Source organism: Dreissena polymorpha, chromosome 2 (assembly GCF_020536995.1).
Source record: "Dreissena polymorpha isolate Duluth1 chromosome 2, UMN_Dpol_1.0, whole genome shotgun sequence".
Lineage (NCBI taxonomy): Eukaryota > Metazoa > Mollusca > Bivalvia > Myida > Dreissenidae > Dreissena > Dreissena polymorpha.
The window spans coordinates 11,148,242-11,170,162 of record NC_068356.1 but is presented as its reverse complement, the minus strand read 5'-3'; the positions used below and the strand labels follow the sequence as shown (position 1 = coordinate 11,170,162).

At 32.6% G+C, this 21,921-nt stretch overlaps 2 protein-coding genes across 2 annotated transcripts in view; both read right to left on the bottom strand.

Moving 5' to 3' along the window:
• LOC127865849 (uncharacterized) overlaps positions 1-4,252 on the bottom strand; it is a 12,006-nt gene extending 7,754 nt beyond the window's left edge. The window contains exons 1-5 of the mRNA XM_052405888.1: positions 4,103-4,252; positions 3,857-3,913; positions 1,268-1,378; positions 1,070-1,132; positions 717-764 (exon numbers count right to left, since the gene is read on the bottom strand). Of these exons, the coding sequence (XP_052261848.1) occupies positions 717-764; positions 1,070-1,132; positions 1,268-1,378; positions 3,857-3,913; positions 4,103-4,114 (291 nt within the window). The 5' untranslated portion in view covers positions 4,115-4,252. The remainder of the gene's footprint in view (positions 1-716; positions 765-1,069; positions 1,133-1,267; positions 1,379-3,856; positions 3,914-4,102) is intronic.
• A 3,245-nt stretch (positions 4,253-7,497) lies between these two features.
• LOC127865850 (uncharacterized) lies at positions 7,498-10,070 on the bottom strand. The gene is made up of 3 exons (XM_052405889.1): positions 10,013-10,070; positions 8,883-9,257; positions 7,498-7,665 (listed from the first exon to the last, which is right to left on the bottom strand). Exons 1-3 carry the CDS (start codon positions 10,053-10,055, stop codon positions 7,523-7,525), a joined length of 561 nt encoding a protein of 186 aa, XP_052261849.1. The 5' UTR covers positions 10,056-10,070; the 3' UTR covers positions 7,498-7,522.
• Between the last annotated feature and the right edge of the window lie 11,851 nt (positions 10,071-21,921).

Here is a 21,921-nt window from a genome sequence, read left to right as displayed (position 1 = left end):
TTTGTGTGCAGCATATGTTTTGTGTTTGTGTTGTATTATTGTAACAAGTCAAAATCATTACATATAGTACCGGTTGCTTGTGCCATGACACGCAGATGATAACACAATCAACAAAAAATTAATGATTTTTTTTACATGTGATATTTAAGTCATTGACTTGCAGACCATTATTTATTTTGTTATTTCGTCAAATCGTGCGTTCATTCGTTCGTTCGTGCATTCATTAATTCATGCATTCATTCATACAGTCATTCAGTCAGTCACTCACTCACTCACTCACTTACTCACTCACTCACTCACTCACTCATTTATGCATTGCTTTAGTTAGGTTTGTTCGTGTATACATGTATATATGTATGCATGTTGTAACAGACATGATAATGACTTTTTAATTTAATTCATAATTGCAATATTTCAATACTCTCCTCATCGTTATTTTTTAAAACAGTGCATATTGATGTCTGAGATATCTTTACTAAATTACAAATACATATTTTAAATATCATAGTCCTGCCTTTATACATTTTATAAAAACAAAATACAGTCATAGTTAGTAACTTAAGAATAGTAATACTTGACAGAAAAACAATATCAATATTGTTGACAAATATATGCTAAATTTATGGACTTGATGTACCTTCACCACAATACGTTTAAAAATGCAAATATACACAGGTAGTAGTATTTCTTAAAGAGACAAAACTCATCAGGCATACCGCTTTTGGTCCTGTCCTGTTTTCATCACGCCACTCTACATTTTCTATCTACAATACAGTGATTCAATCATAATTTCATTCGGTAGTGTATACGATGCCAATACGCACAACTGACGTATTAAACGTAATATCAACAATACAATTACCTTAATCATTTAATTTATCGCATTCGATTTACATAATTGAGCTGTATTGTTTGAAAGAATATTCCATGCATAAATTTAAAAACATGTACGCATATTAGGTTGTGATCGAGACTAAATGAATATATTGATGTGGTTCAGACCTGTATGAAAAATGCGGTCTTCAACTGTGAGAATTAAAACATTCAGAGTAAATGTGATGTACACTACCTCCGCGAGTGAAAAACATTTCCGATTAACGTCAACGTCCGACGTCATTTTCTGGCAAGTTCCCTGCAACATTACTTTCATTATTTTACATATTTTCACAAAATAAAAACTTCACACATTGTAAAATTTATAAAGTACATATTACTTTAACTGTTTTTAAATTGTTTAATATAAGATAAAGAAACAAGATAAATTTACCGGTGTAATGATATTGTTGAATATACTGTCACATAACATCGGATTCGGTATCTCTAACCACTCTTGTTCTCCGTCTGTTGAATGGAACGGTTCAATATCAGACTGCTTACTCTGTAAAAAAAATCCCAGTTTAATAAATGCACTTAATAAACTCAAGAAACACAGTGCTTTAAGAACGACACCAGTCAGTCAAACGTTAAAAGTTAAGAAATAATTAATTGCTGCGCTTAAACGTCCGACGACTTAAGCAACGTTTTACGTATGGCTTTGCGTGTTGTGTGTATTTGTTGCACACATGGTGTACATGAATAGCTCAGAAGTAGGATATCAAATTGAACGTTAATAACAGTTGACATCAAATTCCATATTTTATCAAAATTTAAGGTGAGGTTGTCAATAAAACAACGACGATGCCTGCCGAGTCGTTTTAATTCGTGCCTTACCTGTTTTACCAGTAAACGATATGACAGTAACTGTTTGTTGCGTGTGTCATCCCCCATACGGGAAGCGGACAACGACAACGAGCGAGGCATGGTATTGTAATGCGCATGGGCGGGTTAGAGGGTTAGGGTAAGGGTTAGGTTTAGGGGTCGGGTTTCGGTCAGAGTTAGCTTTAACCCATACCTTAACCCTAACCCGACCCCTAACCCTAAACTAACCATAACCCGGGGTTATCTTCCCTATACCATGCCTCGCTCGTTGTAATTGTCCTCTTCCCGTGTCATACCTTTACGATCCTATTTTCAAGAAAAACTACAATTACATCGTTATAACCGAGCAATTTTAGCGGGAATGAATTAGTTAAATGTTTTTTATGTAGTTTGCACGACTAGCTGAGGACTTGAATTTAACTTGTGCCATGTTAGTTTTTGATGATTGTGTATATATCTGTGTAAAAACATAATACAACTTTGTATGAAAATGTTCGTTTTATTATACGTAACTTATTTTACTAAATCAAAATTTTATTATAAACTTATAAAGTATGACATCATAGCCAATTTTATTTATCTAACGTTTCGTACAATTCCCTGATATCGAGCGTTTTTGATATCGATAATTGTGTTTCTAAACTAGTAGAAAATGATACATGAAACAATCTAGAATAAGAACTGTGCGCACACACCGCGAAAATATGTGGCATGAGGGTATACACATGTTCAGTGGATTTATACCGTCCCGAGTTGATGCTTATTTTATCAAATCTTTCAATAGTAACATATACGCCGAAATTTGTTTGAACAAATTGTAAACGTTTGTGTTTTTTCGATTCTTGAGCACTGTTATGTGTCCATGTAGAATGACCGATACAACAGAATCATGTAAACTTTTAAGTAGAAGTTATAAAAAGTTAAGTTACTGTTTCAGTTTGTATAAATAATTTCAGTGATTTGAATGTTCTAATTTGTTTGGCCTAATGCATATTGCAATCGAGTATTCTTCCTTTTCGGATGTGACGTCTCATGCATCAATTCAGAAATTATTCTGCCTTTTTCCTTAACCGCTCGATACACGGTAATCGGAGGCTAAATGATGATCCTTCAAATATTGACTTCTATAAACAACTGACCTGATGTAAAACATATATCAGACAATAACAAGATGCGTTTGTGAAACACAATGTCCCCCTATATGATGTTTGACCTTGAAGGATGACCTTGACCTTGTGAAGGATGACCTTGACCTTGGCCTTTCACCACTCAAAATGTGCAGCTCCATGAGATACACATGCATGCCAAATATCAAGTTGCTATCTTCAATATTGCAAATGAATTCATAAAATAAGCGATTTGGGCCACATATATTTGACCTCTGACCTTGAAGGATGACCTTGACCTTGACCTTTTACCACTCAAAATGTGCAGTTCCGTGAGATGCACATGCATGCCAAATATCAAGTTGCTATCTTCAATATTGCAAATGTATTTATAAAATAAGCGACTTGGGCCACATATATAATATTTGACCTCTGACCTTGAGGGATGACCTTGACCTTGACCTTTCACCACTCAAAATGTGCAGCTCCATGAGATACACATGCATGCCAAATATCAAGTTGCTATCTTCAATATTGCAAAAGTATTCATAAAATGAGCGATTTTGGCCACATATATTTGACCTCTGACCTTGAAGGATGACCTTGACCTTTCACCACTCAAACTGTGCAGCTTCATGAGATACATATGCATGCCAAATATGAAGTTGCTATCTTCAATATAGCAAAAGTTATTGCAAAATGTTAAAGTTGGCGCAAACAGACCAACAGACCAACAGACAGACAGGGCAAAATCAATATGTCCCCCACTACTATAGTGGGGGGACATAAAAATACATCTTAATATCTGCGTATCAATGTTGTGGTTCTATACTTACGGATTCACGTTAAAGCATATGTTTAAGCCTCACAATTGCCAATGTGTTACGATTATCCGTGTGTACCACGCACAGGAATTACAGGAATTGTCATTTCAGACTTATATTACAGTTCAATTTGTAACAATAGCAGAACATCTATTGCGATAGAAAGTGCTGTCAAAATCTGTAACTTAAAACAAAAACGCACACATTATAAAGATCAGATTATGTTACCAGTGATGTTTCGTTCTCCTTATGGTGAATTACAGTCGGCAAGGATGTGTCGTCTTCCTACAAATATTTTGAGAAGAGATAAATTCGTTACTATTTGTTAAACCATTAAATTTTCACTAGTTGTTAAATACATATTTCATGACTGACAAACAAAAACTAATTGCTATATTTCTAACGTATGTTTAATGACTAAATAGCTTGGAAATCAAACTCAATCATTCATTGACACGTTTATAAAGTCAGTACCTTTTTCAGCATAGGGTCTATTTCGTCTGATTGTATTTGCTGAAACACATGCGTTAAATATAGTTACTCTACACAAACCTTACTCGAATAGTTATACTTAAGAGTACATATTATTAAAATATCATGCAACTCCCTAGAATACATTAATGCATTTTTTGTGATTACTAAATACTTTAAAAAAATGAAACTGTTAATTAAAACGTTTGACAAATCAAAACATAGACTAGGCTAGGCCCAATTTCTGATCTTACATTTGGAGTCATTGTGGCAAATCACAATGATTTGTCGTATAAAGATGTGATCGCCGACAAAGATACATCTCAATCTTTACCACGTTATGAGTCATATGTGTACCAAATATAGGCCACACATTGTTGAGTTTTGTGTGAAGTATGTAGTAAATACATGTATAAACATATCACTAAGTATACGATTCCTTTCTTCAACAAGGGACAAAATTGTCACAAAACCAGGTTTTCATTGTGAAAAAAAAATGTGATAAAGGGAGAAAACTCAAACTGAACTTTTGAAATGAACAAACAAAATTAACCCCCTTTGTAAGTTTGTTTTAAAAAAAATATATTTTTAGTCGTGGCGACCTTGACATTGGAGATATTGACGTGATTCTTTCGTGCGACACACCGTCCCATGATGGTGAACAAATGTGCCAAATGAAATCTCACAATGAATGACATAGTTATGGCCAGGACAAGCTCATTTATGGCCATTTTTGACCTTTGAACTCAAAGTGTGACCTTGACCTTGGAGATATCGACGTAATTATTTCGCGCGACACACCGTCCAATGATGGTGAACAAATGTGCCAAATGATTTTAAAATCTGACAATGAACGACATAGTTATGGCCCGGACAAGCTTGTTCCGCCCGCCCGCCAGCCCGCCAGCCAGCCCGCCAGCCAGCCAGCCAGCCAGCTAGCCAGCCCGCCCGCATTCGCCAATCTAATAACCAGTTTTTTCCTTCGGAAAACCTGGTTAAAAATACAAGCAACGTAAAGAACGTACTTAAAAAGGAAGCTAAATAATCACGTAAACTATTTTATTTATTATATGTATTGCGAGGAAGCTTCATTATATATGACTTTATATTATCTTTTACAGTGGAAATGTTATGCCATCGAAGGAAGGCACACATTAATTGCATCGTCCGTCTTTCCGTCATTTTGTTCGTCGTCTATCCTTATTCTTCTGCGGAGCATAACTCAGGAAGTATTAAAATAAAGTAATAAACCCAGAGGGGGTAATCACGTGATAGTCAAGATGGCGACGTCCAAACCGAGACTGTTTTTTTCGCCTATTTATACCCTTTATTACTTCTCGTTTTTTTTTCAATGACGCTCACTTTCGAGCCAAATTAGTAAAAAGGTGATTAGTGTTTATTTCGTATTTAAATTCGCTTTATATCTCGAATTTACTCCCCGCAAATTTTCTTAGTAGAGCCCTAATGAGGTCATTCCGCTAAGAAATTTCGCACAGAGTAAAGTAAAGATATACAGCGAATATTACTTTGAAGTAAAAGCCAGTAACTTTGTTTCTAATATGGCTGGAAAGTGAGCGGAATAAAAAATAATAATACAAGTAATAAAGGGTTTAAAACGACGAAAAATACCTGCCTCGACATGGACGTCGCCATCTTGTTCGTCACGTGATCACCCCCCTCTGAAACCTATAGTTACTGATGGAGGATATCACGGGGAAGCGCAGATAACAAGAAAAATATTCCTCTTATCATGATTTTTGTAATCGTTTCCCCTGAAGTCAATATTCTTGTACAAATACTTGTATAAGAGTAATTTCAATAAAACTGGATACGTTCATAGAGGGCATGAAGGAAAATTTGGAGTACAAAACCAAAACATTTTCATAGGACGTTAAGCGGAGTTCACAGATCATTATTGTTCACATTGTATTTTCGGGTATACTTGTCTTTTTCTGCGCAGAAGCTCTCACAATTCTTTTTTTTTTGAAAACATGAAATGCATTCAAATTTAAATTTAATATCGTATTTTCATACGGGCTTTGAGAGGAAGTACATAGTACAATAAGTTGGCCAGATTTACAGGTGTTGCGCACTCGCCGAACAACTTTAAGAGGATAATTATTTTTTGGTTTATTAATAAAATGTATTTTTGTAGAAAAAAAAGCAATTCCTGGCGTCTCAGCATAATCGACGTAAAAGTTGAAAACTTGCTAAGCGACATTAATGTAAATACATAGTCAAATCAAAAGGGGGAGTCTTCTATTGAACGATCAAATACTAATCAGATAGTCAGGACGATGCTATTCTGCATTTATATATAGGGGACAGTTTAGCCACTTCTTAACATCAAATACAATACTACCGCAGATTACCTGTTCCACGGACGTTTTTGGTGAACTCTTGTCGTCTTCGTGCTGTAACACAATCAGAGGATTAACTGTAACCTTATATTGCTAAATGAACTCATTTACGTGTTGTTTTCGTTATTCTTTTGTTACTATTGAAACGTTATAAAAATATTTTACACAGGGATTTAGTTTTTAAGAGTACATATCTAAGTTTGCTTCTGTATTTGTGCACAGGCCATTACACCGATGTAAGTGTAGTACGTTCACAGTAATAAAAAAACCATTTGGAGTATGAAACACGAAAATCTGTAAAGACGATATTTTAACAAAAACAACTAACGCATATATACGGATTAAAGTAGTACCTTTGGATCTTCTTTGCACTGAAATAAAATGGGTTCCAATATTAGTGTCATGTGAACATGTATCAACATGTATGGACCAAACTTATGAACTAATTTAATTTTACAAACCTCACATACAAAATACATACTGTCAAATTAATAGCATTATTTGTGTTCAAATAACGTGTATCGTTCTATTTTTTTCACAACTATAAAATCTTTCTTCCTAAAATCAAATTAAAACGATTTACTTAAATTGTATGCTTTTACATAAGTACACCGTTTATGCTCCGAAATAAAATGTGTTCCAATATTGGTGTCATATGAACATTTATCTGCATATAAGGACCAAACTTATGAAATAAGTTTATTTTACAAACCACACAAAAAAGTACTGTCAAATGAATGCCATTATTTCCGTTCAGTTAGTTTTTATCGAACTACATTTGTCACAACTGTGAAATCATTATGCCTAAAATCAAATGAATAATTTACTATAACTGTTGTATAAGCATGTAAACCGGTAATGCGAGCACTTAATTTTGAAATGTTTTCAAATTGCAAGTCATCAAATTGTAATAGGTCACTAGTAACAAATACTATATGAACGTTTACCTGGAATGAACTTTTGCAGCGCAGTTGTTTTCTGCGTCCTATAACATAAAATTAAAGTATGCTATGATGCATGAAACATTGTTTCCGAACTTGTTTAATCGATATTTTTTCGCATATTAAAATGTTGGTGTTGCCTTCCTGGTACACTTACCTAACACCACAATCAGCACGATTATTACAATCGACAACATCACAATCGCAACGACAAACACGATTACAGTGCTGTTCGTATCAGACTTGCTGTCGGTTGAAGTTGTGGCTGCAAAATACAAATACACATTCCTGAATAAGGATCTGTATTGCTACATGTTTGTTAAGACGTTCACAATTATATCAACACTGTTTTTCAAAAGTTGGAATACTACCTTTACGTAACCATGAAATATACTTGTGTCTTCAAATAAAAACAATACATGCATTTCTTTATAAAGTAACAAATTGCTTTATAGTTGGTTGAGAAGTTATGCGAATAAATATAATCTGCAAAAATACCATATTCAACGTGATGATTAATTAATGGTACGAGGAAGTGACCAGTATTGGTTAGATATTTAATTACTTGAATGTGTACTGCATCTTGTTTTCATGAAGTTATCATTAAATGCATGGATTTATTTAACAACAGAAACACATTCTGAATTGGGAAGCGAATTTTATTTATAGAAGTTACTCGTTTAGTATAGCGGGATATGTGCGTATATGTTTTGGTTGAATGTTCTATACTGTGCAGTATCATCATTTAAATAATATTTAAGAATTATTGTTATGCTTAGAAGTGTGGTTGTCTGTTCATGGCCACTAATGTTTTAAAGATTAATACATTTTAATTAAATTGCGCAAACGCGCTCGTTAACGTAACAATAGAGAAGTTGCTATTAGGAGTGGTGTCATTTTGAATTAAAATAGAATGTATCGTAACCCCACAACAATATAATATAAGTAATATTGCCCCTATTCAATGATCATAAACACATTTAAACATTTACATGTATACATTTTGACAGCTGTATCTTTATGTAAAGTAAACTATACTTTAAGCTTGTTTTCTGACACTGTAGTTAAACTTCTTTAAAAGAAATACAAATGCAATCCAAAATTATTTATACGATGGTAATATGATAAATAAACGAGAATTATTGCATTCGTTATAGCTAAAAAGCGATAACCTTTTGAACAAAGATGTATCGAGTTTACACGTGTCATCTTGTGAAATATGACAGAGCCATGCATTCATGCACATATACATACGCACAGGTGCATACATACGCACAATCATAAATACCTACATCCATTTTCATACGGACTGACTATCTCTCCCCGTCCATATCTGACGTTTAATTTAAAGAATGTTACCCGCAGTAAGTTAAAGAAAAATCACAGACAGATCACATATCCAGTTTCCATGAATCCTATTTCCTGTAATGGTTAGTCAGTTATATTAGAATTGCGCTAATATCATGTGTTCTGTTCATATACCTTTTCTTGCAGATGTGTCTTCTTCACTGTGTTGGTGCACGTTGACCGTAGTCAGAATGCTTGTAGTTGGAGGTCCTATTTCCATACTATCACATGCGGATATATTATATGATTCACAACATCTGTACTGTCCGTGAGTTCCAATATCGTCTTTTAGAATCACAAGGCGCCCACCTTGTCTGGTTTTTTCAACTGAATACCGATCCGCAAGGGCATGATTAACTAAAAAGCATTTTTCTTGTTCACACTCCGCTAACCTCTTTTCTTTGGTAAAATGAGGACTTTTATAATTGAATGTTATGTCCACGTCTGCCAAACATTCCATGGAAGTCATTATTTGGTGTGTTGATCCTGTCCAGACAACAAGACTCGTCACTGTAAACCGGACAAGGATGGCAATTAAAAGAACATATCGCCTACTGAATGTAATAAGTCATGTAACTGACATTTTTAAACATTTTTACTTTTTTCCATTTTTGTGTTTATTAAGGTGACGTACATCAACTGTTAAAATATTAAGTCAACCTTTTTGGTAAAAATAATGTTTTAATCAATTTTTCAAAATTGACATAACAAACACATGTCATTTTCTGAATGTATAAAGTAGCGTAACTGACATTTTGTTAAATTTTCAGGAGAAGCAAAAAATGTTTTATTAAAATAATAAACATTTTTCCGTATTCAAATTTTCTGATTAGTATTATAATAACAATTGAAAAACGAAACAAAAATCCAAATTGATATGTCTTTTTTAAAACAATAAAAAATTAAGAAAGGAGCAGTTGCCATAATTTCAACACTGAAATATTTTGAGCGCAAAAAATCACGTAAGAGCTCTTACTGTATTTTGGAAAATGTCTGAAAATATGCTTTCCTGAACAATTCACAAAATGTCAGTTACCCTAGTTATTACATTCAGTAGACGATATGAACAATTTGAAATTACCGTGGGAACGCGCTGTTAAACACTAACAATAATGTTATAAAATTGTCAATAACTATTATTAGGTATTACATAAATTGTGGACATTAGAAAAGGCGACCTGTCTAAGCAATCAATATTTAGGTACTGTTAATGCATATAAACGGTCTCTTAATGTCATTACCACTCTTCGTAAGATTGTTTTTACCTTGGGCACTCAAATACACGATCGCCAGCTGCAGAAGTCGCATTTTCTGAAACCAAATAGACAACTACTTATGACTTAAATTAGTCCATATGTTAACTGCCTTTACCTTGTCAACTTTTACACGATAAAAGTTGTAAACTCCCGCTAAATGTAGTTTGTTCAAAACGCCTGTTTATAATCGGATTATTGTATATCCTCTAAAAAGATTTGTTAAAATATCAACAAAATATCTATGTTCATTTTGCAAGATAAGTGTGAGTTCAAGATTCGATCGTAATATTTTACAAATCAATGTTAACGCACACAATGGATAACAGTTTGAACAAAACAAGGAATATTTTAAAAACACTCATTTCATTAATACATGTGGCTTGCCTTCTATAAGCAAATTATATAAAACAAAAATTGATCCTGCTACATATAAAACCAACCAAATATTCTTTCATAAAACTTGGCGACCTTATCCAGGACAATGTGAGGATTTTGTACCGTTTAGTTTTCATCTGGGATAAAAGGTCAAGTGACTCTTGCTAATAATAGAAAAAAACTTCGTACTGTTATTTCTAAAGAACAAATGGATGTCATACTATTATTTTGATAAGTGATACGACTGAATGAAAAGATTTTGATTAAACGAAGGCCTTTATATAAGTTCACTTACTTAAAATTATAAAACAATCTTAATAAGAGACTGGTATGTGACACTTGTATTTCCTGCAATACTTTGTAGCTTTAATGGAATTACCATTTTTATTCATTTGCTTCTTAATATTAAATCACCTAAACTTGTTTTATTAGTAGCATAGCCCCATTAATATTTTTATTTAGTACTGCCCCTGGAATTTGTTCACGTCATTATGTCATTATGGATTTTTGTGAAGTCATACGACCGACTTTCCCAGTTGTAATCTACATGCATAGGTCATTGGGTTTATAACGTTCCATTTTATTTCGATCATTTTATTCATATTTTTTCTCTGATAGGCGTTTCTTGTTTGATTTAATTACTTTTATTTTTTTAGCAGTCACATAAACAACCAAGCTATGTAATATGGAATTTTTACACCCATTATTGCTGCTTCTTCCTGTATTTGCGCGATGATTATCTGAGATATTAACTCCATGATGCTATATTCTCAAATCTTTTCTATAAAGAAGGAATGTAGTTGACAATTGTTAATAGTTTTATTTGATCGTTCGTCAAAAAGTTGTAACTCTGTTACTCTTGTATCTTCAATGCAATTGAGTAATTAAATAGTAATTAAATTGAATGCGTTTTAATTCCCTTTTATTATTGTTAAATTTGAGTTACAATGCTATGACGTTAAATTTTATTTACACTTAAATGTATTATGAATATTGCTGGGCCAAGTGTGAGGTTGAGCGCTCTATAACCAGGTTTAAACCCCCAATGCTTTGCATTGACCGTTCCAAGGCGGTGACCCCAGCTTTATTCATATTTTGTGTTTATGTTGGTTTGTATTGTGCTGTATTGTGCTGTTTGGGCAATCGGTCACTTGCCTTAAATAAAGGACAAACTAATTGTTTTTAATGAAAATTCAATACTGCTCCAGCAGCTGGAGTTTCACTATTTTATATTGTAAAGGCGTCTTTCCTTTTTCTTTTGCATAAATAATGGACATATCTTACGAGCATATACAACGTACAGAACATAAAGAAATATCTGGAAAAAAAGATCGATACAGGAAAAAACTCAAATATTATGTTCCTACCAGTGAACATACCAATAAAAAGAAAATACAAATAGAACGGGATGAAACGGAATACGTTGGGATTTTTTAAAAAGAAATTGAAAAAATGCGCACATCAGAAGAAAAAAGAATTGGAAAATAACACATAGTAAACAAACACATTCTGCAAGGATGGAAACTCAAAAGGATAGCCGTCAATCAACATCATAAGGCAACTGGAATTAACTCATAAAGTCCATTATAAAAGCATACAGAAACGCTTTTAATTCAGGAGCAAAATTGATTTTTATGAAAACAGAAAATATGACTACAACGACAAGATGGTTCATTCCAAAACGTCTTCTTAAGATAGACCCAGGATCTCTACTTCAAGAATACAAACTAAGTAAACGTTTATGTTGGGAAAAGACAGGAATATCCCTTACCAATAGGTCTAGGCAATGGTCAACAGTTTGAACAATACTAAAGAGAAGATAAAGAATCAGGTAGTTTTTTGATCGCTTGAAGAATTACGAAGAAAGTACGGGGGCATGGCTCAAGAAAGCCAAGCGATTAAATTATCAAGAAAGTAACATGTTTATTCATACCACAAATTAGCAAGTCTATAAAACCGAAATATGGTTGACTGGTAAGGATTTTTTTCAAGACGGAAACAAATACATATGACATATGAAAAAGTAATACAATACTGGCCGTGATAAAAAGGATGCGTATGCAATACTAATAAATAAAATATTTAAAGCGTCATGAACGTGCTATATCGTGGAAGCAGGTAAAAACTTAGTAAAAAACACTTTTATGTAATGTGGTGTCTGCAAGACATTAAAAAAGAGAAAAGAAATTTTGCAAGATGTATACACAACCAAAGCATGTATATGCTTTCATAAGAGACAAAAGAATGAATAGAAAAACACAACTAGGTACAATGTACATATAATATTTGTTTATGACAGACGGTTTATTATAAATAGTATTTAAGCAGGGATGTAAACATTACAACAATCATCAAATTGATAAACAATGTGTGTGAGAGAATAGCATTGAACGATCCCAATAATTGCCAAAGGATTCTACAATATTTTTTGATATTTTGTTACTATATCCATACTTCATGTATGTTGTGCTCATGTTATGCTTGGAATGCATTAATTAATTTAACGCTTGTTTGATAGCACTTTCCTTGAACTGATGGCTGTTCGTTGTTGTTATTAAAAATGTTTAATTTTCTATTTGCGTCAGATTCATGTTTTAATATATTTAGTAATTATTGGGGCAAACAGGTTTGATAATTTGATAGGTAGGAGATGATATACCTTTTTTCCATAAATTAAGCTATTTCTCTTGTCACTCCTTTATAATTTATTAAGTATGTTCAAATTGTAAATTATATCGAATTCATCAACAGAAATAAAGGTTCCAATTTTTATGTTATCACCTATACAATTTATTCCATCATCGAACCATGATTCAAAAAATTGTTATAATTTATTATCAATAAATAAATGTTATAAAAAGTGGATAATGCAAACATTATTCTGTGTTTACTTCAAATGTACCAAACTAAAAAGAGAAGCTTTTTAAAACATCTATCCAAAATGGTATGCTATTCTGTTAAATATATTTAAAGCATAATGATAATTGCAGTTCAAGAGTTTATAAGTATCAGAATACAGCTTTGTGACATATATCCGATTTCCCCAAATGGATTGACATCTTTCAAGCCAAGTAAGTTATATTTATGGAATAAATGCATCCAAATTGATCGTTTTTAATCCTCCCCCACTATATTATTTTACTATGGATTTAAGACCTGAACGATTTGCTAAATTCTTTATAACAGTAAGTGTTTCATTTAAGGATTGTTCGGTACCGTTGTATAAAATTGAATTATCTTCTGAAAATTGGGATAATTTATGTTCATTTCGATTATTTGCAATACCTTTTATATTTGTGTTATGTATCAATACAATGCCAAAACCTCAGCAAAGCAAGAAACAATATCAGATGAGAGAGGATCCCCTTGCCTGCAACCTCTTCAAATAGGGAGGGACAAATCAGACAAATAACCGCAACGAGTAACAGCTGATGTAGAGTCTTTATATAAAACATGAGTCAACGCTTTATGTCTGAAGACAGAAAGTATTTTGTACAAAGGACCACGCCAATTAATCTTTTTTTAAAAACAATAAGGATAAGTAAATCTGAGATCTCATTTTTTTTAAGTACAGAGCATAATGTCAAAAATTAACCTTGTATTTTTATACATCTTCCTTTAATAAACGGTTCTGGTCGTTATGGATCAACTTGTCCATAAATATTGATTATCAACTGGCTATAACTTATCTGAAAGTTTAATAAACAGTATTTAAAAGAGTTCTTAGGCGCCATTTTTGTATAACAAGCATAGATTTACCAGAAGATTTGATAACAATCTGCATTTAACATATTCTTAAAAACTGTTAAAGCTTCCTCTACAGTTATGAAACCATCGATTTAATTCAACTCACTCCGGTAGAATTTAGAATTTCGGGCATGTATTCCTTTTACATAGTTATTAAAATCTTCATAACTGCATTCACTTTTTTGCTTATTGAGAAACTGGTATTAAGATAACATTGTGTAAAGAATGCATTTTGGCCCATTATAATTTTTATTATTATTATCATCATTTTCATTTATTTAAGTTTATATATTGTTTTGATGCGACATTAATCATGTCTAGGCTTCAACAATATTGAGATGGCTTTTCCACATTGCAAAGTCCATTATTATTATTTGTTTATCTCATCAGCCTTTTTATTGTTATATTTGTATATTATTTATTTCAGATTTTAAATTTTCTAGTTCTTCAATGCTTTCATCAATACATATTCTTCCAACTATATAAGTCTTTTTTTTAATTTACTTTCTTTAAGTGTTGTTGCCTTTTTTAAATAAAATATCCATATGAAATAGATTTGGCTTTTAGTTCAATAAGCTGAGTTCTTGACAAAGTTGATCACTTATAGTAAACCGTAATTCGATGTCAGGAATTACATTTATATTTTTATAATTGTGAATGGTAGTGCAGACTGAGGTTTTATATCAATTTTGTGTTTTTGTCATGGACATAATCAATGTCTGACAGATGGGAAGAATGGTATTTCAAGATACATGGATTAAAAAAAAACATCGTTTGATCCGATGGAATATTTGGTTAAATTTCAGAGGATTTAAAATGTTGCCAAACATTTGATGTGATTAAAAAAGATCGAGATTTGACCGTTGTATTGACTTTGTTCTACGCCAAGTAAATTTTTTCTTCAACAAGTTATCTTGTCTGAAGGGATCTACAAAATTATAGCAATTGATTAATTATCAATAGAGAAGAATAAGAAAGTTTGAAAAAACACATTAAAAAAATATTGTAAAACATGACTGATTAAAAATAACAGTTTAATACATTGTTTTCAATCATAAAATAGCAGAAACAGTTCATCATGGATACATGTGGATGATATTATAAATTTAATATGCAATTATTGCCACTGTTTGAATGCACTTTTTATTTTATGTTAAGTTTACAGAGAACCACATTTAAAATTTCCGTACATGTAACAATCATAACGATACAATGGGACAGATTATCTAATGTCATATGTCAATTATCATAAATCCACAACAAATACATTGATTGTAACAAACATGCTTGCGATATTAGAAGAACTTGAAAGCTTTCTTTCCTTACATTGTATATTCAGTAACAATTGGGTGGTAAATATTTGAAAAACGAACTGATCTTTTTTTCCATTAAAGATCTATTTACACTTATTTATAACAAGATTATACAAGCATGGATTACAAGGAAAATATTTAAGTCACGTGTTGATGAATCCAAACGCAGAATAAAGTAATACTTTTTATAGATGTATGTTACATGAGCTAACTGATCAAATATAAAATATGAGTAAACCAACAAAACGAACCTGTCTGTTTTAGTTGTTATCGGTGTGGTACCTGTTGGAGGTATTGAATTGTTGTTATGCACGTTTGATGTATCACACTGCATCGTTTTGTTTACTTAACAAACCAAACTAATGTGTTTTCATTGATTACCTCATTTCAACAATGTGCAAGAATGTCAAAGACGTTGGTGTCAAAACTAGAATAATATTTGGTCAGGATATGAATAATATTTGCGATAAAAACATCACCAGCAGCTAGTTGAATATATGAGAAACAGTGTACAGCAAGTAACGTTGGTTTTTGGAAATTATACATGGTTAAAGCCTTAAAGTTCTATAATACCGTATTTTTCACAATTATTAGTTTATTTTGATTAAAATATCACGACTGGTATATTACATTACTTGAATACAGTTGTTACGTTTCATATTTTCAGTATATTAGGTAATAAAATGTTACTGAGTATGTCTACCAGGTAACAACTACCAGTTAACTATAAATAACGCAAGTAGATTGATCATTATCGTCCCGTGTTAAACCCAGGAATGCAAATTACGCATGCGTAGTGATTTGTATATTTATATATAAAATGATCAGTCTACTTGCGTTATTTATAGTGTGTTTTTCGTTATGTCACCTATTTTCGCGATGTACTTTCGATTTCACATCGTTAAATTTTATTTACGAATATAGTGAAAATATTAAAACTTCATAACTTTTTTCAAGTAATGTAATATACCAGTCTTGATATTTTAATCAATTTAAACTAATAATTTAAAAACACACGGTATTTTAGAACTTTTCTTATTTTCATCAATCTGGTTGACAGCCCCTTTCATTTTTGGCAGTAAAATGAATGATAATACCATAATAATGCCCTTCAACGACTTAACAACTAACTTAAGACATAACTTTTATTAGATACCAGCAACTCGGAGAATGCCGGAATAATAAACAAACAAGATGTGTTTGTGAAACACAATGTCCCCCTATATGATGTTTGACCTTGAAGGATGACCGTGACCTTGTGAAGGATGACCTTGACCTTTCACCACTCAAAATGTGCAGCTCCATGTGATACACATGCATGCCAAATATCAAGTTGCTATCTTCAATATTGCAAAAGTATTCATAAAATAAGCGATTTGGGCCACATATATTTGACCTCTGACCTTGAAGGACGACCTTGACCTTTCACCACTCAAAATATGCAGCTCCATGAGATGCACATGCATGCCAAATATCAAGTTGCTATCTTCAATATTGCAAAAGTATTTATAAAATAAGAGATTTGGGCCACATATATTTGACCTCTGACCTTGAAGGATGACCTTGACCTTTCACCACTCAAAATGTGCAGCTCCATGAGATACACATGCATGCCATATATCAAGTTGCTATCTTCAATATTGCAAAAGTATTCATAAAATGAGCAATTTTGGCCACATATATTTGACCTCTGACCTTGAAGGATGACCTTGACCTTGACCTTTCACCACTCAAAATGTGCAGCTTCATGAGATACACATGCATGCCAAATATGAAGTTGCTATCTTCAATATAGCAAAAGTTATTGCAAAATGTTAAAGTTGGCGCAAACAGACCAACCTACAGACCAACAGACCAACAGACAGGGCAAAAACAATATGTCCCCCACTACTATAGTGGGGGACATAAAAAGGGGCATAAACCATTCAAAGTAACGTAACATAATGTTGTAGTACAAGCTATGTAATTATAAAAATGTTGGCTTTAATACGATGAGACCTGATAAAAAATTACAAGTTGAAGTTCTTCCACTAAACATTCACACGTTCAAATATCTAATCGCAAATCCTCTTAACTCACTACAACACTTACATTCGACTTGATAAACCTTATCTTAACAGTCATGTAAACTTTCGTCAAGTATTAAACGAGTGTTGTTTTTTGTGTTAAGGTTGACATTAATATCTGCTATTTTCTAAAAACATGTTGGCGTTTCCAAATCAACCGGTGTTTTTGAAACAAGATAACATAAAATATAGCCACAAGGCGTATCTCGGCTGTTGACCCATTGTTTACATATATGTTATTAAGGATCATGTAAAGTCCCAAAATGACCCCACATAGAAGAAATTTTAAAATATAAAAATGATCATTAATACCCAAAATAAGTTAATGAAATTTACATATGGTTGCAATAATCACATTTTTATTCCATATATGTAAACAATTACAAAAAAAAACACTCACAAATGTTAGTAATAATGTAATTATTAGCAAAAATATTGCAATGTATGGCAAATTCTCAATTTCATTAAAAAAAACACAAATGCACAAAATAAAAACACCAACAGTATATGCAAGTTATATGTAAGGTACTCCTAGCATTGAATTGCGTCAATACAGCCCCACAACGACACTATGCGTATTTCAAAATGAACATGTCAATGCCATGAGTCGCTATTTATAGATTTTGGAAAAATACTAACTTTCCACGCGCATAGCATGCGATCAATAAGAGTTATGATCTTATAAAATACAATTAATGAAAATATATCATTTTCATAATATCTCCAAAACAATGACACTTACTTGAAACGCACTATTTCAAAAGAATCTTGATATAATTGACTCTCCTCCCGATTTAATTTCATCGGTCGTCCATCTTGGTCAGAAATGTGTATTGATTCGTATTTGCGAATTTGTTAAATATTGCTTATATTAAATATTTACTTTATAAAATGACATGAAATTACCTCATAAACAAATTATACAAATTTTGGAACAAACGGATCGTGAGTAATTTATAAATGATCGATTTTGAAACGAAATATTTTCGAATATACTTCCGGAAACATGTGGGCCGTATGGTCCGTAAATCTGGGCCGTATGGTCCGATAATCTGGGCCGTATGGTCCGCTAATCTGGGCCGTATCGTCTGGGCCGTATGGTCCATGGTCCGTATATCCGTATACCCTTCCGGCAAATAACGGCTAGCTGAACCAGACATCAGGGCCAGACAATATCAAATGCATTTTTGAACGCTTACAAGGTTTTTATAGAAAGGTAAGTGTTTACTTTGTTTTATATGTACGTTTGCAATACATTTGTATTATTCATTTTTCCGATCACACATATATTATGTCTAGATCTTGAATTGAAAGAATGGTCGGTCGACTTCCTTGAAACCGGATGGGCAGTGGAGGTTTCGTCAATCCGATATATTGTATAGAATAAAATAATATTGCAATTGAATTAGCTAAAGAAACTTCAGCGTACAGTTTACATAGTATTGACAGACCTGTACGCTGAAGCTAACCCCGTATCGAAAGTCAACCAGAGTCATAACATATTTATGTCACGCTATAAATCAAAGAAAGCTCATTTTCTTGGATACATTTCTACATATATTGGTAAATGAATATAAAATACTGCATTGGGGATTATGTTATTGTTCAAATGTTTCAAATGCATCTTACAATATACGAAAATAACTCTCATCAGTCTGAAATTCACAATTTTGACGCCATTGTCGCTTTGTCACGTGACGAGTTTTCATTTCGATACTTTCAGATCGACCTTGACATTATTTGCTGAAATTGTAAACATTACTTTCGTTTTCTGAAATCTATTATTTGTGATAAACAACTTACGTCTGGTGGATTATAAGACTGATTTCAGCGTGAATCCGGTAGTTTTAAATAATATTTACTTTGAGTTTGTATTTACACTACAATTTGTTTACTAAACAAGCGAGAATAATATAAAATACCGGGAAATGTCATTCTGAATTTGAAAACACTTGAGCACATGTTATGTTACTAAAAATAGAAATAACGTCATATGACCGTGAAATCTCGGGAGATTCGCATTTCAAGTAAGTCTGACACATCGCTGTTTTTCTCGATATGTAAAAGCAGAATAGATATTTTTTAAATGTTTAAGATAGTATTTTGTGAAAGATTATATCAGTTAAATGTAAAAAATGTCAATCTTTCCGATCAAGGGGTTGATTTGGGACAATTACTGCATTTAAAAGCTGTTTTGGACCGGTATTTATTAACTGTCAACTTTTCGGGAATTTCTGGTTGACTTTCCTAATGGGGTTGGTCCATAACTATAAAGTCGCGCCAGTCAAAAATCATAAAAAGCGACATTTAAAGTTATGGTAGCCAGAACTACAATTGAATATGATGTTGTTAATAAATATATTGGGATATATGCTTCTTTATGTTAATTTTTAGCGTTATTGAGTTGAGTTTTGTAACAAATGATGGTTTTAATTGTATCAAAGTTTACCGTGGTCGAACTTAGGTACACAGAGCATATATATTATTTAAATGATTTATGTTTGACTTAGGTTAAACAGCGTACTGTTTGTTATAATGAAGCGTATTTATTTTAGTAATTGTACTACCAGCTAAAACTGTAAAATTTTGTCAGTGTTATTTTATATTTAAATAGAAATATATTCACATGTAACAGGCAATAATTAATGTCCTATGATTTTAATAAATATGCTTTAAAAAGTATTTTTTTGTTGTCTTTACTATTGATTTTATCAGAAAAATGTAAAACTCGCATTACACTTTGCATATTATCCTTTTTCTACCATAATATCAACTTTTTCTGTGCGCGTAATATATGAATAAAACACATATTTGTGGAGCACATGAAAACACGTCCACACCCTATCGACTACCAATCTACGATTATAAGATGCTAAAGTTTCCCGGTATTGTTCACACCTATATATTACCATTGTGATGAACCCTCTAACCGTTTTCTACAGTAAATTCAGTGTGACGAAACTGCAGTGTGACGAAACCTCCGTAAACCGATGTTTTTATGCCCACAAATTAATCGAAAAAATCGTGTATGGTGTTCGAGGAGTGACATGCACATGGTCGTCATATGTTTGAAAGTTGTCATAAAGTCGTCTTTTAAAGTACTTTTAATTTTAAATGAACATTTAAAGTGTTTCCTTTTGTTAGTATAGTTCATTTTTTTGTAATTGTGTCATTTTGTGACTATACTTATTACTCTATTGTGAGTAAATAATTGAATTTGAAAATGAAGGGTCACTGGAAAGAAGGTAAGCGTTTTGGGCTGGCTACTGGATTACATTCTAAGAAGAGGAAAGTGCGGAATCAATCATTACATGTATGTAGCCAGATATCTCCTTTGAAATTGAAAGTATCAAAACAAAAAGCATGTTCAAAATCATTTAAAAGGAAATTGCCTACTGTATTACCATTCATAAACACTCTGTATCGATGTAAGAAATTTAATTCGTTGAAGGTTGTATTGCGTCGTATAAGAAACATCAATATTAATGGATATAGACTGATAAATCTAGGATGTCTAGAAACGCACATGAATGAGGTAATGAAACATGTTGTATTGTGTGAGGCAGCGAAACAAGTTGTTATTACAGACAATCCAGTCGTACGAATTACTTCGGAACTTAGGACACATGGTTTAGCGTCCGTCCTGTCTGTCCTGGATGCAATAAAAGTTTTAAATTTGAAACAAGCCCAAAACTTAAAGCCATGGACACAATTACAGGTCATTATGATATAAATGTTCGAGCTGTGTGGGGATCCATCGTCACTGGTAACGGAGCTTCACATCTGAAGGAAGTGATGGCTACTATGGGTGCCCCAAGTGTGTCCCAGCCTGCTTTCACGAGAATTGAATCTCAAATTGGTGCTTCGTGGGAATGTATTTCTCAAGATGAATTACTAGCAGCAGGTATTAATTATACATATATATATTTAGACATATATATATATGATCATAGTATACATACCATAAATTACTTTGCATGATATTTTTTTATTTCAATTGCGCAACAATTTTTAACCAATTACATAAATAGCTTTAAATTTCGTTTCCTGGTCTCCTACTGCTTAGCCTGGTGGATATGGCTGAGATTTCAACAGACAACTCGACATAAATCATATGATCGCTAGTCTGAAGTCATTACCACTGGGCCACAAATGACATAAATTATTCACCTATATATTTAATTTAATTTGCTATTAAAATGGGAGAGGAATATGCAATTAAAACTTTACATTGTGAGTTACTTTAACCCTTACAATGCGGGAACAGATTTTTTAAGGCCTTTGCAAACATTTTAGATCCAGATGAGACGCCACAGAACGTGGCGTCTCATCAGGATCCAAACTGTTTGCTATTCTGATAGTTTTATTTGAAAAAAGCAAAGAAAATGTTTATTTAGAAATTCAGCAGACGACATTT